Source organism: Lemur catta, chromosome 12, assembly GCF_020740605.2.
Source record: "Lemur catta isolate mLemCat1 chromosome 12, mLemCat1.pri, whole genome shotgun sequence".
Lineage (NCBI taxonomy): Eukaryota > Metazoa > Chordata > Mammalia > Primates > Lemuridae > Lemur > Lemur catta.
Genome location: NC_059139.1, coordinates 24,501,788 through 24,520,371, shown reverse-complemented (window position 1 = coordinate 24,520,371; position 18,584 = coordinate 24,501,788). Strand labels below are relative to the sequence as shown.

At 43.1% G+C, this 18,584-nt stretch overlaps 1 protein-coding gene across 1 annotated transcript in view; it reads right to left on the bottom strand.

Moving 5' to 3' along the window:
* The window catches only part of LOC123648142 (pikachurin-like), a 62,425-nt gene extending 47,252 nt beyond the window's left edge, over positions 1 to 15,173 (bottom strand). The window contains exons 1-5 of the mRNA XM_045565870.1: positions 15,018 to 15,173; positions 14,825 to 14,908; positions 9,611 to 9,637; positions 1,707 to 1,824; positions 311 to 446 (exon numbers count right to left, since the gene is read on the bottom strand). Of these exons, the coding sequence (XP_045421826.1) occupies positions 311 to 446; positions 1,707 to 1,824; positions 9,611 to 9,637; positions 14,825 to 14,908; positions 15,018 to 15,173 (521 nt within the window). The remainder of the gene's footprint in view (positions 1 to 310; positions 447 to 1,706; positions 1,825 to 9,610; positions 9,638 to 14,824; positions 14,909 to 15,017) is intronic.
* Between the last annotated feature and the right edge of the window lie 3,411 nt (positions 15,174 to 18,584).

The following is an 18,584-nucleotide window of genomic DNA, read 5'->3' as shown; positions in this document are numbered from 1 at the left end:
GGTTTCAAGCTTGAAATGCAAGCAGGCTCATGGGCAATGGTGCCTCAGGAGTTTCTGGAGCCTAGAACAGTCTCCGATTGTGGCAGGGAAATGGGAAAGAGGGATGTGAGTGCAGACAGGTTTACCAGATGACCCACCAGCAAAGAGGTGTGGGGACAGGTGTTGGCCCGATTGCACACTGGGCCTCCAAGCCTTTGTCTGCTCTTGAACACCCATATGTCCTAGAGATGACGCCCCCTCTAGGTTTACCTCATGCTTGGAACACCTAAGGTGTATGCATTTAGCTTTTGAATGTGATAGGCAAACTTACCTGATGAATTCCACAGAATAGTACAGAATAGGGGAGCTCCCTTCGCTCGCCCCAGGTTTCCAGGATAGGGCCACCTCAGAATCAGAAACCACGATGACATGTGGCTGCTGGGGTGCCACTGGGGGCAGGCAGGAATCTAGGAGGAATGACAGACACAACTAGACTTGGCTGGTGGTCTCAGCCACTGGAGAGATTTAATACATAAACAGCACGTGTGCTTCATACAACCAAAACATCTCCGTTTAGAACAGCCTCGAAGCCCAGACAAAAGAAATACAGAAACATGATCACAACCGGATCCACCAGGCAAGCTCTCAATCAATGAAAGTTGGTCTTCCCTTCTTCCCCCAGCATCCCTGACTGCAAATCCAGCTAAATTATGTCCCAGCCACTGACCCGGGGACACACAGTGGTATGCACCCTTGAAAACCTCTGATACACCCCCACCTCCTAAGAAACTTTCTTCTCTGTTTGCCTGTAAGAATTAATATTTACCTACAAGGAAAATTAAATAGAATTACTGCCACCTACTTGCAATTCTTGTGTGTGTGTGTGTGTGTGTGTGTGTGTGTGTGTGTGTTGCCCCCTGATAATCAGAATACATGGCAAGGGTGGGCGGTTTGGACGTGCTCGCATGTGCAAAGATGTGGGAGTCTCCCGTGACCCCATCACCTCGGGCGACGGCTGTTTCTATCTTCACGTCCAGACGAGCACACCTCCCAACCTTCGTTCATACCACTGCTTCTGCCTGGAAGACTTCTCCTGCCTTCTCTCCCTCGCAAAATCCTATGCATTTTTCACAATTCAGGCCAAAGATATGATTCTTTCTGGAACCCTCCCTGGGCCTCAGGACAGAGGAAGGCGCCCTGTGTGCCCCAGCCTGCCGTGCAGACCTCGGATGTACTGCTGTCACCTGCCTGCATTTGCTTCTCCCCACACAGGGCGCGTGCGAGCAGTGACCACCATCGATCCCCCTCTATGCCCCAGTGTCCAGCAAGGCGCCCCCTCAGTGAGCATTTGTTGGGCTCCCTTTGCCTATAAATCTTGTCTTCCCTCCCCTCCCTCACCTTAATTTCTACTCCCCCATCAGATCTCCACTTAGTTGTCATCTCCTCAGGGAATGACAACTCACTACTCCTACGTTGTGCCTTCCTACAGCACCATGGGCAGCTTTTATCACCATCTTTAACTACACACTGACCAGAGAATGTCTGGACTCACCCTACTAAGTTCTGAGAGGGCAGGAGCTGTGCTTGCTTTTATTCACCACTGAATTTCCAGAGCTTAGCACAGTGCCTGGCACACAGTAGGTCCTTCTTGATATTTGCTGAATGAAGGAATCAATCAATAGCAGCCCATCACGTTCCTATTATTAACGAACTTGAACTTCCTTTACCTTGGGACAAAGTGGTAACATGCCGAGCAGAGCTGAGCCGCCCTTTGCCCGTCTGGCTGTAAGCTGCTATGCTCACTCGATATTCAGTGCCTGGTTTCAAATTTCCGATCACTTCTTCCTGTCAGTGACCAAACAAGAAAGGTGCCAAGGATCAGAAGTTCTGTTTAGGCAAATTGTACATTTTCCATGAGGTTTCTATCTCAAGGCCCCTGTGAAACTGCTTGGGTCAGAGATTGTTTTGTTTTGCCTAAGCTTGGCCCAGCTTTAACATTTGCTAAGAGGAAAACCCCATGGCATACTTCCCAAGACTGGAGGATTACCCCTTATTGAAATCTCTACAACTGTTCTCAAACTGGGACTCATTCACACTAGCAAATGCTGCTGTTAACGTCAGAATTCTTTGCTCAGAGCACTAGGCTGCTGGAAGGCAGATAATGATCTTTCCCAGGGTTGGAATTCTCCAATTCATTCTTTCCATTTGCAAACTGCAGAAGCTCAGTGATTAGGTGAGAAACGGTAAACAGGTCTTGATTTGTATCTATATAGGGACTAAAATTTTAGTTCTCAAATTTTAAATAGCATCAGAATCACCAGGAAGACTTTCTTAAAAACAAATTGCTGGGCCTGGCCCCCAGAGTTTCTGATTCAGTCAATCTGGGGAAGGCCTGAGAATTTGCAGCTCTCACAAGTTTTCAGGTGATTCTGCTGTTGCTGGTTCTCCCCATTGAGAACCACTAGGAATGATGAGGGACAGGTGTGTGAAGCCCCCCTTACCAACGGCCTTGACCAGGAAGTCCCAGATAAAGAGGATTAGCTCCACCTTGGGCTTTGGTGAAAGTGATGTGTCTTCAAAGCTGCAGTGCTAAAGAGTAACTGGGAGCCAGGGTCCCATCGGTGAGAAGCAGCAGTACATAGTAGTGGGAAGGGCACTGGCATTGGAGTTGGCCAGTCCTGGGTTCGAATCCTGATTCTGCCACTTATTACTAGCTGTCGCTTTAATACTAAATTCCCTAAGCCCCATTTTCTTCCTCTGTAAAACAGGCATGACATGCAACCATCTCGCATGGCCATAATGTTTGGGATAAAGTGTGTACGATGGACTCCAGAAACGAGCCGTAATGATCACTGTCACACATTGGAACCGTCCTCTTCTCGGCTGGCCTAGGTTCCCCCACTGCTCCAAGGCCAACGCCTCCCCGGACAGCTTCCCTGACCACCCAGACCTGGTGATCTCACCCTGCTGACCACTGTGCCACCACTCTAGCACTCACACAGTGCTTCACGTCTTACATTTCTCCACAGCCTCCTCTGCACATGACTGAATGTTCACTGTTGCTAAATAGAATTCAGGGAATCAAAAAAAAATTTTTTTAAGCATTCAACATATAATTATTGAATATGTAATAATAGTTCATAAACACTGACAACACATTAGAATCACTTGGAGATCTAAAAACACTGATGCCTGGACTCCACTCCAGACCACCTCAATCAGAGTCCCCCAGGGATAGAGCCTGGACGCCTGTTTAAAGCCCTCCAGGTGGTTCCAATGTGTGGCCGGGTCTGTGGACCACTGCTCTAGGGCTCGGCTCACCTGCTCGGAGCCCATCTGTCCCCCCTCCTCTCATTTCCTGTCTCTCCAGCCTCCCCTGTATCTACCAGATCTTTCTGTATTTACTGTGCTGAAGATTCTCCCATCTTAAAAACAACCATCCCCTAAGACACGTGCATGCCTGGCTCCTCCGCTCAGAGGCAACCTTCTGCAAGAAGCCATCTCCGCTTCCTCACCTCCTGTTCACTCCTCAACTTACTCCTGCCTGGCCTCTCTCCTCTACAACCCTGTTGAGATGGTTTCATCAAAGTCGCCACTACAAACCTGGAGTAATTCCAGCGAGTGTGTCTTTCTCTGTCACGACTTGTGCAGCTGCCGATGCTGTGGCCCACCCTTGCTTCTTCAACCTTGGCTCCCTTGGAAACCATATTCTGCTTCTCGTTGGTCAGCTTCTACTTCGTGTGTAGAAGTCTCCTTTCCGAAGCCTCCACCCAGCTACCCCTCAGTGTTGGTCTTTCCCAGGAGTTCACCCTCACCATCTCCTCTTCTCCCTCTGCAGAGTCTTGTGTGGGTAAACTCACCTGCGACTCTCTTAGCTCTGGCACCCCCTTCATGGTGACACCTCCCAAACCCACACCTCCAGCTCCGGCCTGCAGCTTGGTCTCCAGGCGTGGATTTGTAACTGCCCCATGAACATCTCTACCCAACAACTACCAAGCAAATCAAATTCAACATAACCAAAGCTCAACTAATCATTCCTGCACCTACTGCCAAAACCGAACCAAAACGAAACATCTCTTCACCTCTATGTTCTCTCTCATTATCTACATCCAAAATTCTTGATACTTTCCTCTATGTGCTCATCCCTCCTCCCTCACCATCATCCAATCAGTTACCAGCACAGCTGATTCCACCTCTTTCATATCACTTGAATGTATTTATGTCATTTTGTCTTTACAGCCATTTAGGACCAAGTCCTCATAACTACAACAGGCTCTGAGTCCCCTGCCACCAATGCTGCCACACTTGTACCTCCAATCTCGACTCCACACTGCTATGCTAGAGTTACCCTCCTAAATCCCAAATCTGGTCATGCACGTCACGCTTTAAACCCCCTTAGACTAGTATATTTGTGTCCTCTTGTTTATCCTTCCAGCACTATCTCATGCCACGTCCCCTCCTTTCATTCTACATTCTGGTCATACTTAAGAACTTGGCAGTACTCAAATTTATGCCGTTCAATGCCTCTGGGCCTTTGAACCTGCTGCTCCCTCTACATGAAATGCCCTTCTCCCTACTCGTGCCTGGCTCAACCCCACTCATCCTCTATGACTCAGTTCTGCTGAGACATTACCTCATTTCTCTGACCCCAGCCCCAGTCTGGTTAGGTGCCCATCCTCTGTGCTCCTTCGGCATCCCTAGTGCACCTCAATCTAGCACCGCTCACCTTGTATTGTAACTGTCTGTTTATTTGTCACCTTCTGCCCACCCACTTGAAGGGGGAGAAGGCGGGAAGCAAGTTCTTATTCCTCTGGCATCCCAAAGCTTAGCATAGTATATGAGATACCTAGCAAATGCTTAAGCAATGCTTTTTGACGAATGAATAAACTAGTGAATGAACAAAAGAAAGAAATCAAGCCACAATGTCCATAGGAAATGATTACCTCATCGAGACGCCAGCTTACACTACTGAACCCTCTGTCTTGGCTCACAGCATGGGTGCTTCCTCCCTGGTCCTGGATTAGCAACTCCAGGGACAGGACTGGCTTCCCCTTGCCCACCTCCCTCCAGCCACCCCCACTGTGCCTTCAGGACCTGCTCCCTTCCAATTCCATCTCAGTGCCCTAGTTCAGGCCCCTTTGACCCCTTACCTGCTACAATGTCCTAGAGGGTGTCTGTCTCCAGTCTGTCTCCCCGATCCCTACTCCATTCTACATGCAGCTTCACAAGGGGCCTCTGTTGAACACACGGACCTGCCTTCAGAGCACCCCTCTCCTGCTCTACTTCCCTGCATCTGTGCACCCGAGATCCATCTTCTGTCCTCAGGTTTCACACCAAGTTTGGTGGCTGCAGACCTGAGACTGGAGGTAGCAAGTGAATCCAAGACTCTGGTGCTCACTGCTCTTCCAATTGCCAATCCAGGCTTGTCTCATGGAAGCAGAAAACACACTTTCAAACCAACTCAGTGCTCTCCCAGGCTTTTGCTTTAGGATCCCTTTCTTCTAGGAAGTCATTATGGTGCAGGAAGCATAGCTGTGGTCATATAATTTCATAGGCTATTGCAGATATCAGCTATGAGCCAATACCAAGTATAGCTACCATTAATTGCCATTTATGGGGCGTTTTTCTCTGTTTTGGGAACAAGGAGTCTTTGCACACATAGCCTTATTTAATTCTTCCTTCAGCCCTGTGAGGTAGGTATCATTCTTATTTTCATTCACAGAGGTGGAAACTGAAGCCCTGAAAAGTTGACAATTTGCTTAACGATATTTATTTAGTAAGTGGCAAAGTGGGGATTCCAACCCTGGTCAGTGTGACACTGACCCAACTTCTAATTGGATGACGTGTGAAAAATATTAAATAATGTTTAAATCAACAAAAAATACTTATCATAAATATTGAAGACTCAATTATTGCTACCTCTCTATGAAAATGAAAGTTAATATATCAGAAATGTAAATGTTACTGCTAAAAGCCAAGAAAAATCATATTTGTAGAAGTTCCATATGGAGATTAAAAGACACCGAAACACTTTATTAGATACGGGAGATTAGTGCTACCGCCAGCCTCGGTGCATTCTGAGAAGTGGAGGGTGACCCTCCTGCCAGCCAACAGTTTCCAGTCTGAGTCTTGTCCTGTGCTGGCCACCGGCACTCTGGCATCAGGGTGTGAGGGCCAAGCGGACTGAGTGGCCGGGACATGAAAACAGGGGGTGGATTCAGTGATTTCACCATCACTTCTTCCTCCGGCATCTCTCAAGTGGCATCTCTCCTCATTATATTGTGACTTGTGATAACCCTTTCAATTTTTAGTAAAATACTGCACAATTCTAAAAATCTTTGTATTTCTGTCCTTAGACATCTTATCACCACCACTTCAGCCTTGCAGCAAACTAGAGAAAGTGCTAAATATGCTCTTTTCAAAGTAGACAAAGTGTCTTGCTTTGTTTTGTTGCCTCGTGGAAGTTTGAAGACAAGTCAAGATGTTTACCTCTCTTGGACTTTATTTCTATGCAAGATAGTGAGAAATAGAGTGAGAGAAATTTCTTGCTTGGAGTAGAGGCCAGAGTGAATTCAACAGTCTCCCCCAGGCCCTTCCCCCACTATTTTGGGGGCAAAGTTGGGTGCTTTGCTGGAAAATAACCCCTGCTTTGTATTCATTTAGTTTTTTTATGAAATGCAAAACCCCTTCCAAAAGTTGCCCCCTTTGTCTTCTCAAGACTACTGGTGGCTGTCATGTGATCGGTGAATTTATGTCTATAGAAGAAAAAAGCAAGGCTAGTCATTTCAATGAGCCCAAGGACAAAAGTGGAGCAACTTTGAACCAAGTGAGCTATTCCCCAGGGCTCTTGCCTTCTTCACAGATTGCCAGGACAACAAACTTTCATCTTATGATTGATGTAATCATCATAGTTTGCATTTATATAGCATTTTGAAATTTATAAAATCTTTGCACACCACTGTCTCCTTTAATCCTTACAAAAGCCCTCAGAGGTCAGTCCTTTCATCCCCATTTTATAGGTGATGAAACTAGATCCAGAGAGTTTATATATTAATAACTGCCCTCGGGGGCAACAGTGGGTCTGGTTTCCCTCATAAAATACACCATGACTTATATGCTTCCAATCGCTTAACTCCTAGACACAGCATAACTAATCCTCAGGCTAGCACCCATGTTTTCACAGGTCCAACTACCTTTTCCATTCTGCCATTCACAGTGTGTGACCTGGATGACTTGCTGTCCCCTAGTATCCATTCTCTCCTTTCCCATAATAGAATCCTCATATTTCGGGTGGGACAGGGCCGCTCAAAGACTACATTTTCTAGCCTTCCTTCCATCTAGGCGCGGCCATGTGGATGGATTCTGTCCAATAGGATATGAGTGAAAATGCTGAGGCCAATTTTTGAGTTATCCGTAAAGAAAGATGTGTGTTCCCTTTCTTTCTTTCTTTTTCTAATCTATCGGCCAGAATCTGGGTGTGGCAGTGAGCCATTCTGGACCTGGGGAGGAGGGCACAGGGGCCTGGCAGAACAATGGGATGGAAGGAGCCTGGGTTTTTGACTGATGGAAGCCCCTAGAAGAGCTCTAAACCGGTTATATCCGGACAGTTCCATGGGGGAAACATAAATGCACATCTTGTTAGAATCACTGTTATTTTGACATTCTGGCCTGCTAGACTTATATCGTAACCCATACATGACCCCATATACAAAAAAAAACCTGGGTAACCATTTAAGGGGAGCTCTGGAAAAGGTGGGAATATTCTTTCCTAAATACTTTTCCTTTTGCATTGAGGAAACCACGTTGAATGGTTCTGACTCTGATTTCAGACCTCACCTTACCCCCTTACATGCTGTTCTTTTCTCTGACTGCTAGGAGAAATCCACATCATGTAGTTTCAGTAATGAAGCTAGAAGTTGTCCTATTCTCTATACCAGATGAGCACAGCTGAGAGGAGACAGGAAATGGTTGGAGCACTGGACTAGGAGTCAGGAGCCAGGTTCTGCTGCTAAACTAGCTGGCTGTGTGGTCTTAGGGATGCCACTCAGCCTCTCTGGGTCAAAGATTCAATGCCAAAATTCCAAGGATCTTCTAAAGCAACTTTCATTGGTAGCTAGTAAACTTGGATTCAACTTCACAGTTGCCCCTACTTGTCAAGGCTGGGCCTTGGCTGCCTTAGCAGCAGTCAGAAAGGCACCAGAGAAATAGAAAAGTGCTACCTTTCGAGTATCGTTTTTCTGATGGCCCCAAGGAAGGCTGTGCAGAGCAGAGGAGAGAGAGGAGTTGTAGGGATTTCTATTCCCTGAGTGGTCAAAGGAAGTTATTTTTCAGGGTTTTGCAGCAAGGGCAACATTGGCTTTTTGGGGGCTGGACAAATCATCCTTATGTGGAACTGTCCTGCGTATTGCAAGAAAGTTAGCATCCCTGATGCTTGTCCACTAAAATGCCCACACAATATTTGCAAATGCTCACTAGGGGACAAAGGTACTCCCAGTTGGGAACCATTGCTAGTCCATCCTTCATTTTATACTCAAAGGGAAATTCAGAGCAGCCTCGTGACCTTGCCCAAGGTCATCCTTGCTTTGACAAGAGAGCAATTCTAGCAATTCTTCTAATTCCTGGCTAAGTTTTCTCTCCTAACCTTGGATAAGACTCAGATTGAATCACTGTTCTGGACTCTAAAGCAGGGTGATGGTACATCCCCTTATATGTGGGGGCAGTAGAACAATCTACTGAGATGCCAGAAGAAGAAAACACAAAAACTTTGTATTTCTGTTTTATCTCCTCCTTTAAAATTCTGTGAGAGTTTATAATGTACATAATATATCAGTCAGTAGCATATGTATAATTTATAAATACATAAATATACATATATTGGTGCATGTTCAAATATTTCTTCTAACTGATGGTATGCATGATCAAAAAATGTGGAGACCACCAGTCTAAATATCCTTTTCTATTTCGAACTCTAAAAAATCACCAGATTGCCCTGATTTGTTTGACTATTTTGCTTTCCAGGATGAAACCTGCAGTTGTTCTTCTAAGAAAAAGATAAGATGAGCATGAAATGCTAATCAAATCAGAAGCCTCTAGAAGGCAAATTATCAAACAATGCATCAGAATTGTACATTATCAGCCAGGTTATTTTGATCATTTTATCAGTTAAATCATACTAACCATTCGTCAACCCACTCCCTCGTTTGGCATTCAATCCAGAAAACCATATCAACCGTTTTTGGGTGATGGGTCCTTTCTTACTGGAAAGACAATCTGGAATTGTTAGAAGGAGTGAGGGAGTGAGAAAAGAGGGGGTTAAACGGGTGGGAACCACTTCAGAGTGGTGCTCACTAGTTAAATATTTCCTCTCCTTTTCCATCTGTTTCACCTGCTCTTGGAAAGGAGTTCAAATTACTTCAAACTTAACCTTACCCTGCTATGTGAGATTAAGGATAAAAGTGTCTTCTTCCTAAATGATTAAAAGTGCACCTTGTATACTCAGCAGTCCCTGCTTACACTAGAACCTAGGGCCTTACCAGTATGAGGGAGCTGCAAGAAAACCAACATTTGAGGACAAGAGACTCCCTGAATCCTAGGTTGGGACAGGGGTTTAACTTTTCTAAAACATACTTACAAAAATTGTCTGATGATCAGGTTGTCCCTGGAGAGGAGAAAAAACAGAAGCAACATGAGAAGAAAACTTGTGGGACTAAAACGAACCCATAGAGCCTGCCCCTTCCGCTATGTGCTGCCAAGGGCAGCAAATATTTGCAATATGAATTACATTGACCACCTACTAAGTTCTTATTCTGTGCCAGGTATTGTGCTAAGGGCTCTGCAGTCATTACCTTATTTAATATTTACAACCTTCTTGTCCTGTAGAATGATATGATACAGCACAGAGGTTCCCAAATTTTCTCTGTTCATGGCACCCTCAGTGTCTCAATAAAAAGGAATACCTAACAGTTTCATTTATTAAGTTAGCTACATACAAAAACTTGGTAGTAGTAGTTCACACAGATGTTGCTATTTTCCTCAAAAATGTTAAATATTCCACCCTGCCCCTGTGAGCTTGCTGCAGAGCCCTAGAGCACCCTGGCACACAGTTTGGGAACCACAGATACACGACCTATGATGTAGATATTACTGGAATCCCAGTTATGTTGATGAGGAAACTGAGTCCCAGTTAGTGATACAGCTGGTTTGGTTTGTTAAAATGCAGAAATCTGAATGCAAGTCCTCTGAATCCAGAACCCATCCTGCTATCCCAGCCTCCTTCCCTCCTCTCTTGTTCACTCACTGCTTTATGTCTAGCCCAGGGGTGGGGGATCTTTTCATGTTGGAAGGCCCCATGAATTTAGCTATAATCAAATAAGGCCTCATTCAAGAAACTTCAATTAGATATACTTAAAAATGTACATTATTTTCTAAAACTCTACTATGTAATTAATAATTTCAAAAACTGGAAACTATTTATTAATTTTAAAGTTAAATAACCTTTTAATGACTTTGTTGTGTCTGATTTTTGTTGGAAAGTATTTGAATATTTGGGTATAGCATGGAGGTCTGCAGTTTCAGTTGATCAGTCATTTGTGACTTTAAGGGCATCTTGATTTGAGTTAGGTAGGAGAATGTAGATTTGCAGCAATAAATGGTTGAAAAGCAAAAAAGCATTTTTTGGGCGTGTTGCTGAAGGTGTGGGTATTCTACTGCATTTTTCCATATTTCAGCTGGATCTTTCTTAGCATCAAACAATGACTTTAAATATCGTCTGTTGAGAGCTCAATTCCATATGTAGTTCTTTAGGTGCCTTGGTGATATCAAATAGGTGAGGCTGAAATGCTAGTTTGAGTGTGATGTCATGATTCTCAAAGTCAGTGAACCTTTCAATGTACCCTCCAATTAATAGGTCTATAATAGCTGTATATTCTTCATATGATTCACATATATCATCCTGCTCATCAATGACCTTTGCTAACTGAGGAAAATGTTTATCTGAAATTTCCTTTTGAAGAAGAAGTGTTTTGAAAAAAGATAGCTTGTTTTGAAATGCTTGGATTTTTTTGCCACATATCATATATAGACTTAGTTTTACCTTGCAAAGAAATATTCAAGTCATTTTGATTTGACATGATATCACACAGAAATGCTGCATTACTATAGAAATCTTCTTTCCATAATTTACATCGTTGATTCTGTTATTCATAAAATTTAACTATCTCTTCTTGCAGAGATAAAATTTTGGCTAACACTTGTCCCTGCAGTAGCCAATGCACTTTAGAATGACACAGTAAATCCACACTAAATACCCCATCTTCCAACTTTAGCATGTAAGGAAACTGAAGATGCTGTGTTGTATTTGCACAAATATAGTTAACAATACTTACAATTTGTTGCAAAGTGCCACTTAAAATAATAGCTTTAGCACAGAGATTTTGCTGATGCAAGATACAATAAAGGAAAATGAGAGTGTTCGAATCTTTTAATATTTTTTTTTATCTGTGCAGTAAACCCTCCATGTTCTCCTGTCATGGAAGGTGCACCTTCTGTACATATACTCACTAAATTTACCAAAATTAGTCAAACTTCATGACATTTATCTTGAAAGTTGTTGAAGATATCTATTCCCCGTGTTTTGTTGGCAAGAGTGCCCAAAGCACGAGGAACTCTTTGTAGCAAAGAAAATCTTCTGTTATGACCCGAATGAAGTATAAAACCTGTGCAGAGTCAGTAGTATCAGTTCATTCATCCAAAGCAATTGAATAATATATATTTATCTTTTGAAGTATTGCATGAAGTTGTTCTGTTAAGTTGAAGGCTAATTCATGCTGCTGATCAGTTATGATTCTCATTGAAAGAGGCAGTTGTTTGTACCTTGAAACATTGTCAGGGTCTAAGCATCCTATGACTTTGACAATGCATTCTTTCACAATTTCTACATCACTGAATAGCTTTCATTTTTTCCCAAGTATATAAGCTACTTTATAAGTTGCTTCAGTGGCATTATTTCCAGGTCTTATTGCTGCTTGAAAAAATTCTCTTTGCTTTTGCTTTTCATCTTTTAATTTCTGCAATACAACCTTTCACATCTCTCCTTCTAGTTTAAAATATTTGTGGTCCTTATGAGTGTTAGATGAGCATCGAATTTCCTTCATGTTGATAGTGCAGTATCACAAAGCAAGCAAATCATCTTATCTTTAGCAGGAACAAGATAATATTGCAATTCCCAATCCTCACTAAAAAATCTGTTTGCTTCCTTCAGTGCTCTGTTGGTCTTCTTTGACATGAGACACTGTTAAGCAGACAGAATTCAAAAATACTGTCGAGCTGTGCAATGATTCACAAAATTCTACTCAAACAGAAACACAGTGCACTGTTGTCAAAAGCTGATAACAGATTGGCGTACTCAACCCCCATAAACTCTCACCAACCAGCCTCGTGCAGTAGTGGTGCCAGTCAGGCAGGGGAAGTTAGAACTCAATCATGAAACTTATTTTATTCTGCGATATTTTAAAGACGTTCATTTTAAAAATAAAATAAAAATATAAAAGACAAAGATGTATTAATAAAAATGAAAGAATTTGTTCTGTAAAATTTGAATTCAGTCAAAAGGCCACAATTAAGGACCTAGAAGGCCACATGTGGCCTTAAGGCTGCAGGTTCGCCACCCCTGGGCTGGGCATTCATTGCTTCCTCTCTCCTCTCTGTATATTCTGCAACTCCGCCTACCCTTGCCCCAAACACACATATGGGCATGTATGCACACACCCATGTTCATTCCCTGAGTTCAAACCATTCTCTCCAATTAGGATGCCCCCTCTCTCTTCTAGAAAGTTCCCTGCTTTGATTCCCAGCCCCAAGTTTTACCTCTTGACCACTCGTTCCCACACTCACCTCTCCCTCTTCAAACCTGTATGTTAATGACGTCTGGTCTTATGTTGCTCCCCAGTTGTTTGATCAATGTGGGTGTGGTTTTCCCAACAGGACTGAATGTTACCCCCAGACAAGGACTGTGTGTTGCCTCGCTGGGCATAGAGGAGCACTATGCGAGTTTGTTGAAATCAGCAAGATAATCAAATGCTAGAATTTGATAGTGTACGCTAATGCCTAGGTATAGATAATGGAGAGCATATATGTAACATAAAAGCCATCAGGAATGATAACTAACATCTATGTGACTTTTTACATTTTCCCATAGGCTTTTATACACATGATTTTATTTGGTCCTCACAACTGTATAAATAATTATACCCCTTACATGGGAAAGAGTTGAGGCTTAGATAGGTTAAGTGACTGTGGCCAACATTACCCAACCTATAAGCAGGTCCAGAAGCCCAGAGCACTGGTCTCCCTCCCAGCCCTCTGTTTTATGTTTCTGTGGCAGTGACCTTCACAGAGATGCCAGTTTTGGGGCCAGGCTCTATGGAATGGGCAGGATCTCAATTCAGAGGCTCTGTCCAGAGGCAAGGCATCTGTCACCAGCACTACACCCTCGATGCCTGTGCTGTGCTCCAGGCTGAGCAGTGAGCCCTGCAGGACACAAGGCAGGGCAACTAGGGACACTGCTGGGGTGATGAAGCCCCTTGGTGGGGTCACTGGGCTTGTTGAAAGTTCCAAGACAGTCAGGGGGAAAGGCAACCTCTCAACTTGTGGTTTCCCAGATGAGGCCAACCCAGTCTCCCCCTCTGAAGATAGAGTAAACCATAGAGGTTGGGGCAGAGGGTTTCTGCAGCTAATGAGGGGTGCTTAAAGCCTATTTTGAGATGAAAAGCATGTCCTGCAAAAACAAAAGCAAGCTGTGCATCTATTCCCTCTGAGTCATGAGAGCTTTGGTAAAACTAGCAAGGGCAGGGGCTCAGAGGGCAGTCAGCCCGGGGTTTACAGCTGATGCTGTTACTTGCTAATGCACGATTTGAGGAAAGTTACTTCACCTCCCTGAGTCTCATCGTCCTTGTCAGTAAAATGAGGTCATAGGACAGTTGTGAAGATTAAATGGCAAAGCAAATGTAAAGCATGAGGGATGGCACCTGGCAGGTCAGAGACCTCCAAAAGTGATAGCTATGCTACTTATCCTGGGTGACAAACAGGCTTCAGACTAGGTGCTGCACTCAGCAGGCGCTGATGAGATAGGGGCTGCAAACATCACCTCCCCCACCATGGCAACAGCATTACAGGCCCTGGTACTAACTCCTTGTAGAGCAATTCAGCAGGCTGTAGCCTGGGGTATAGTGGAACTGGGAAGGGCAGGAGAGGGAAAGAAAAGAACCCAGACGATGCCTAAGGCAAAAAATTCACCCAGAGAGATCTTGACAGGAAACAGAAAAGAAATAGATGAGGCGCCAACAATTGGTTAGTGGAAGGACAGGGTGCTGGGCTTGAAAAGAAAAATAAACAACCTGGGCCGTTTGAATATACATTCCAAATTATATCCTTTTCTTCTGCATTGTGTCTTCAGGCAGCTGGGAAAAAACGAATGGGTCCTATTTATTTATAAAGCTTTATTGAGATTTCAAAAAAAAAAATCATAACTGAACTTTATGAAGAAAAGAAGGGGGAGAAACAGCTGTGAGGCGGCTGTTTCCTTGCATGACAAATGGGCTTGAGTGCAGGATGGGAGCGTTTACACCAGGACTCTTGCATCAGATGCCTGCCTTTCTGGAGACAGAGACGGAGTGGTACATTGGTATTGTACACAGAAGACATTTGGACATCCTAAAGGACATGCAGCATTAGTTATTATTATCACATGTACAGCAGGACACACGCCAGATCAGCAACCCACTTGAATATCCCCAAAATGCCAGGCACCCGTGTGCCTTTGAGGGGGCTGCAGGACGGAGAGACTCACCATGGTGGGGGTGTCCTGGCTGAGGGGTACACGATGGGACCGCTCCTGCAGGGATTTATCTGCGCCGACCTCGGAGTAAAAGACCTGGAAAAGATGCAGACACCCTGGGTGAGAGCAGAGTCAGTACCTGTGTAAGATCAGAGGTTCGAATCACACTCACAATGGCAGTGGGTTCTGAGGCATATCAGCTCACCGCACATGCACTAGTTCCATGGGGACAAACATCAGTCATATCTGGTGGGGTCTCAAACTCAGAAGCCTGCAGAGGCCGGGGGAAGACACAGATCAGAGAAGTGAGATGGAACCGGCTCCTCTTATCTTTCCCTAAATCGTGACCTTCCCAGGTCATCTTCCACTTGCCCACTTTTGATACAACGTGAGTCCAGAAATACATTTCTCTGCTCAAGGAAGATGACAGGACAAGGGCCACGATGGATGGCTCCTGTCCCTTGGTGAAATGGAGACATCAGCAGGTGGGGGGACTGTGGTGTTATGGGGGGCTTGGTGCCCCATAGGAATGTGGACACAGCATGGCCAGCACTCCCCATATCCCAGAGATTTCAGAACCCCCAATATTCACCTGAAATGTCCTGACTTCTAAAAGTTGATTCATTTCTAAAACCACCATTCAAAGAACACATTTTGGTTGAAATCAGACCAGTTTATAGCTCTGATGGAGAAGAATGCATTCTCTGCTCCTTCCTCCACTTTGTCTGTCTACCCATTTACTTTAATTCAGATTTTACATTATTTTGTACTTTTTGACAACAATCCACAGTGATTCCCTATTATTCTCCATGTTTCTGCTTTATTCTCCAAATTTGACTACAGGCAATTTGATAGCAGGAACCATGCCTTCTGCTTGGTTTATATTTTCCCATAGCTGAATAGAGAAAGGACTGGAAAGATCCTACTTGATTAATGTAGATGTGTTCAGGGCATTTAAAAAATGTTCTTCAGAGGGAAACGTTCCTTCCAGTTTCATGGAAGGACAATGGAGCAGTTATTGATATGAGAGGACTGATAGGCAGAGAAGCAAGGATGAGAAGGATGTACAGTCACCCGACACCCACTGCCATCCCCATGCCCATGTACTCACAGTGTACCCAACGATGGGGCTCCCAGGATGCCGTGGCATTTTCCACTGGATGCTGAAAGCTGTACAGTTCACTGCGCCCAGCATGATGACAAGAGGAGGCCCTACCTTGCCTGCCTCCAAACAAAAGAGATTGTGTTAGAAGCTGCACGCATCCCACCCTGAGTATACGCACACAAGATCTAAGGGTGTGTTCTTACAGATGGAGCACATACTTAAAGATAATTCCACAGGCCAGAATTGCAGCCATCTCTCTGATACACCACACTTGTCCCAGATGACCTCACTAACTTTGCTGTCCCCTCCCAACCTGGCATTAGTAGAGAAATCAGCTCAACTATTGTCGTCAGTCCCTTGGGTGACTTCTAATAGGTCAGGGACCAGCAAAGGGAGATTCTGGGTAGCATAGACTATGAACACGTCTGACTGGACTTTAGGAGTTCAGAATGTATTAAAGGAAGATGACAAATTTTTATTTATCCAATAATATATACTTTTATATATACATTACATAGATGTGTCTGCTCATATACCTAGTATATTTTTATTGTGGGACTTTTCAAAAATATGGTTAAGTATAAAACAGGATTTAAAAAATTTCAAATGTTTTATTATATATTTATCTCAAGTAATTTTAGAATTATAAATAATAAATTTTAAAATTATAAAACAACACAGGCAGATTTTGCAACAGATTACAAAAATCTAGAAAATATAAAAAATCATATATATTAATAATTCTGCCATTTAGAAATGAGTTCTGTCAGCATTTTGGTGTATCTCCTTTTGGTCACATGCAATTTTTAAAAAGTTGTTTCATTCTGTGTCTGCGAATGTGCGTGCGCATGAGTGCACACCTCTGCAGATTGAGTATCCATTATCCAAAATGGTTGCATGAGAAGTGTTTCAGATTTCTGATTTTTTCAGAGTTTGGAATATTTGCATTACACTTACCAGCTGAACATCCCACATCCAAAACTCTGAAATCTGAAATGCTCCAATGAGCATTGCCTTTGAGCATCATCATGTGGAGCTCAGAAAGTTTCAAATTTTGGAGCAATTCAGATTTTTGGATTTGGGATATTTAATGTGTGTGTATGTATATAAATGGTTGTGTTTATTATATATCATGATTGTGTATATATACATATATATTCATAACTCTAAATCTTATTTTACTTGGTATTATATATATAGTATAGACAGTATATTTACTGTCATTAAAATCATTATTTTTAATGGCTGTAAGTGCTTCTATATAATGCATGAGCCATAATAGACAGTATTTGCCATTCCCCTACCATTAGACACAATTTATGTCCAGTATTTTGCTATTTTAAATAATGCTCCATGAAGGTAGGAACCAGGTCTGTCCTGTTCAGAGTACAGAGACTAGTAAACAGTAAGAGCATAATAAGCATTCCTTAAGTGAGTGAATATTCTGCCTTTTGATTTTCCACTTACTAATATCCCCTGATGAGCTTTCTTTTTAACTACTGCATAGAATTCTCCAGCATATCAGGATACTTTGCAATTCACAGAGATCTAATGTTTCTATTTATTGGACTGCTGCTGGGGTCTCCCATGAATGTTTTTTATGACAGAACCAAAGGTTTTTCTGGTGGATCAATTAATAGAGGCCCAATGGTGTTATTTAGCAAGAACTGTGAGGCCAGGAGGCAGCTCCACATGTCCCATAGACATCTGCGACTTGTCACCGCTCAGGGATTTAATCCTCAATGATATCTCTGGCTCTGCCTTGGTTCAAGAGTGAAAGTCCCATCTGATTGGACAGAATTGGGTCACGTAACTTCCTCTTGGCTCGACCAAAGGGCAAGAGAGGAAAGATTCCCAGTTTCCAAACTGGGAAATGACAGAATGAGAGGAATCCTGGGAATTGTTCTTTTACCAAGCCCATCCACATTCAAGAAGGTACCCAAAAGGAGGATAGAATTATTTAAAAAGGGTAGTGGGAGGTCACATAGCCCCAAACTCTGCTATCCAGAGCATGCATATACATTAACTATTACTTCATTGATTGACATTTAGGTTGTTTTCAAAATTTCACAGTTAAAAATAGTGCTGAAAAGAACATCTGTGTATATACCTTTTTGTGCACACATGCAAGTGTTTTTAGGATGGATACCTATACAAATTATGGGGTATATATATTTTCATTTTTACTAGCTACTGACTTATTGCTTTCCCCAAAAGATAAAATTAATGAATCTTTAAGTACATTCAGTTATTTTATTTGAGTAAATTTTTAATGCAGAATTCCTGTTATCTAAGACAATTTCTCAATCTTGACATTGTTGACATTCTGGGCTGGACAGTGTCTTGTGGGGGCTGTTGAGCTGCACCCCTGGTCTCCATCTAGATGACAGTAGAACATCCACTCCAGTTGCAAAAATCAAGATCCCCAGACATTCCCAAATGCCTCCTGGAGGAGCAAAATTGGCCCCAGGTGAAAACCACTGATTTAAGAGAATGAATATTTTGAAGACTTTTACTTAATATAATCAAACTTACATCTAGAGAATTAACCAATTTAGGAGCTTTTGGTGTTGTATGAGAATGTTCAGTCTCACTACGTCTGAGTATACAGACTGTATACTGCATCACACTGTAGCAAAATTATCTTGTGGTCTTAACCTAAAAAAT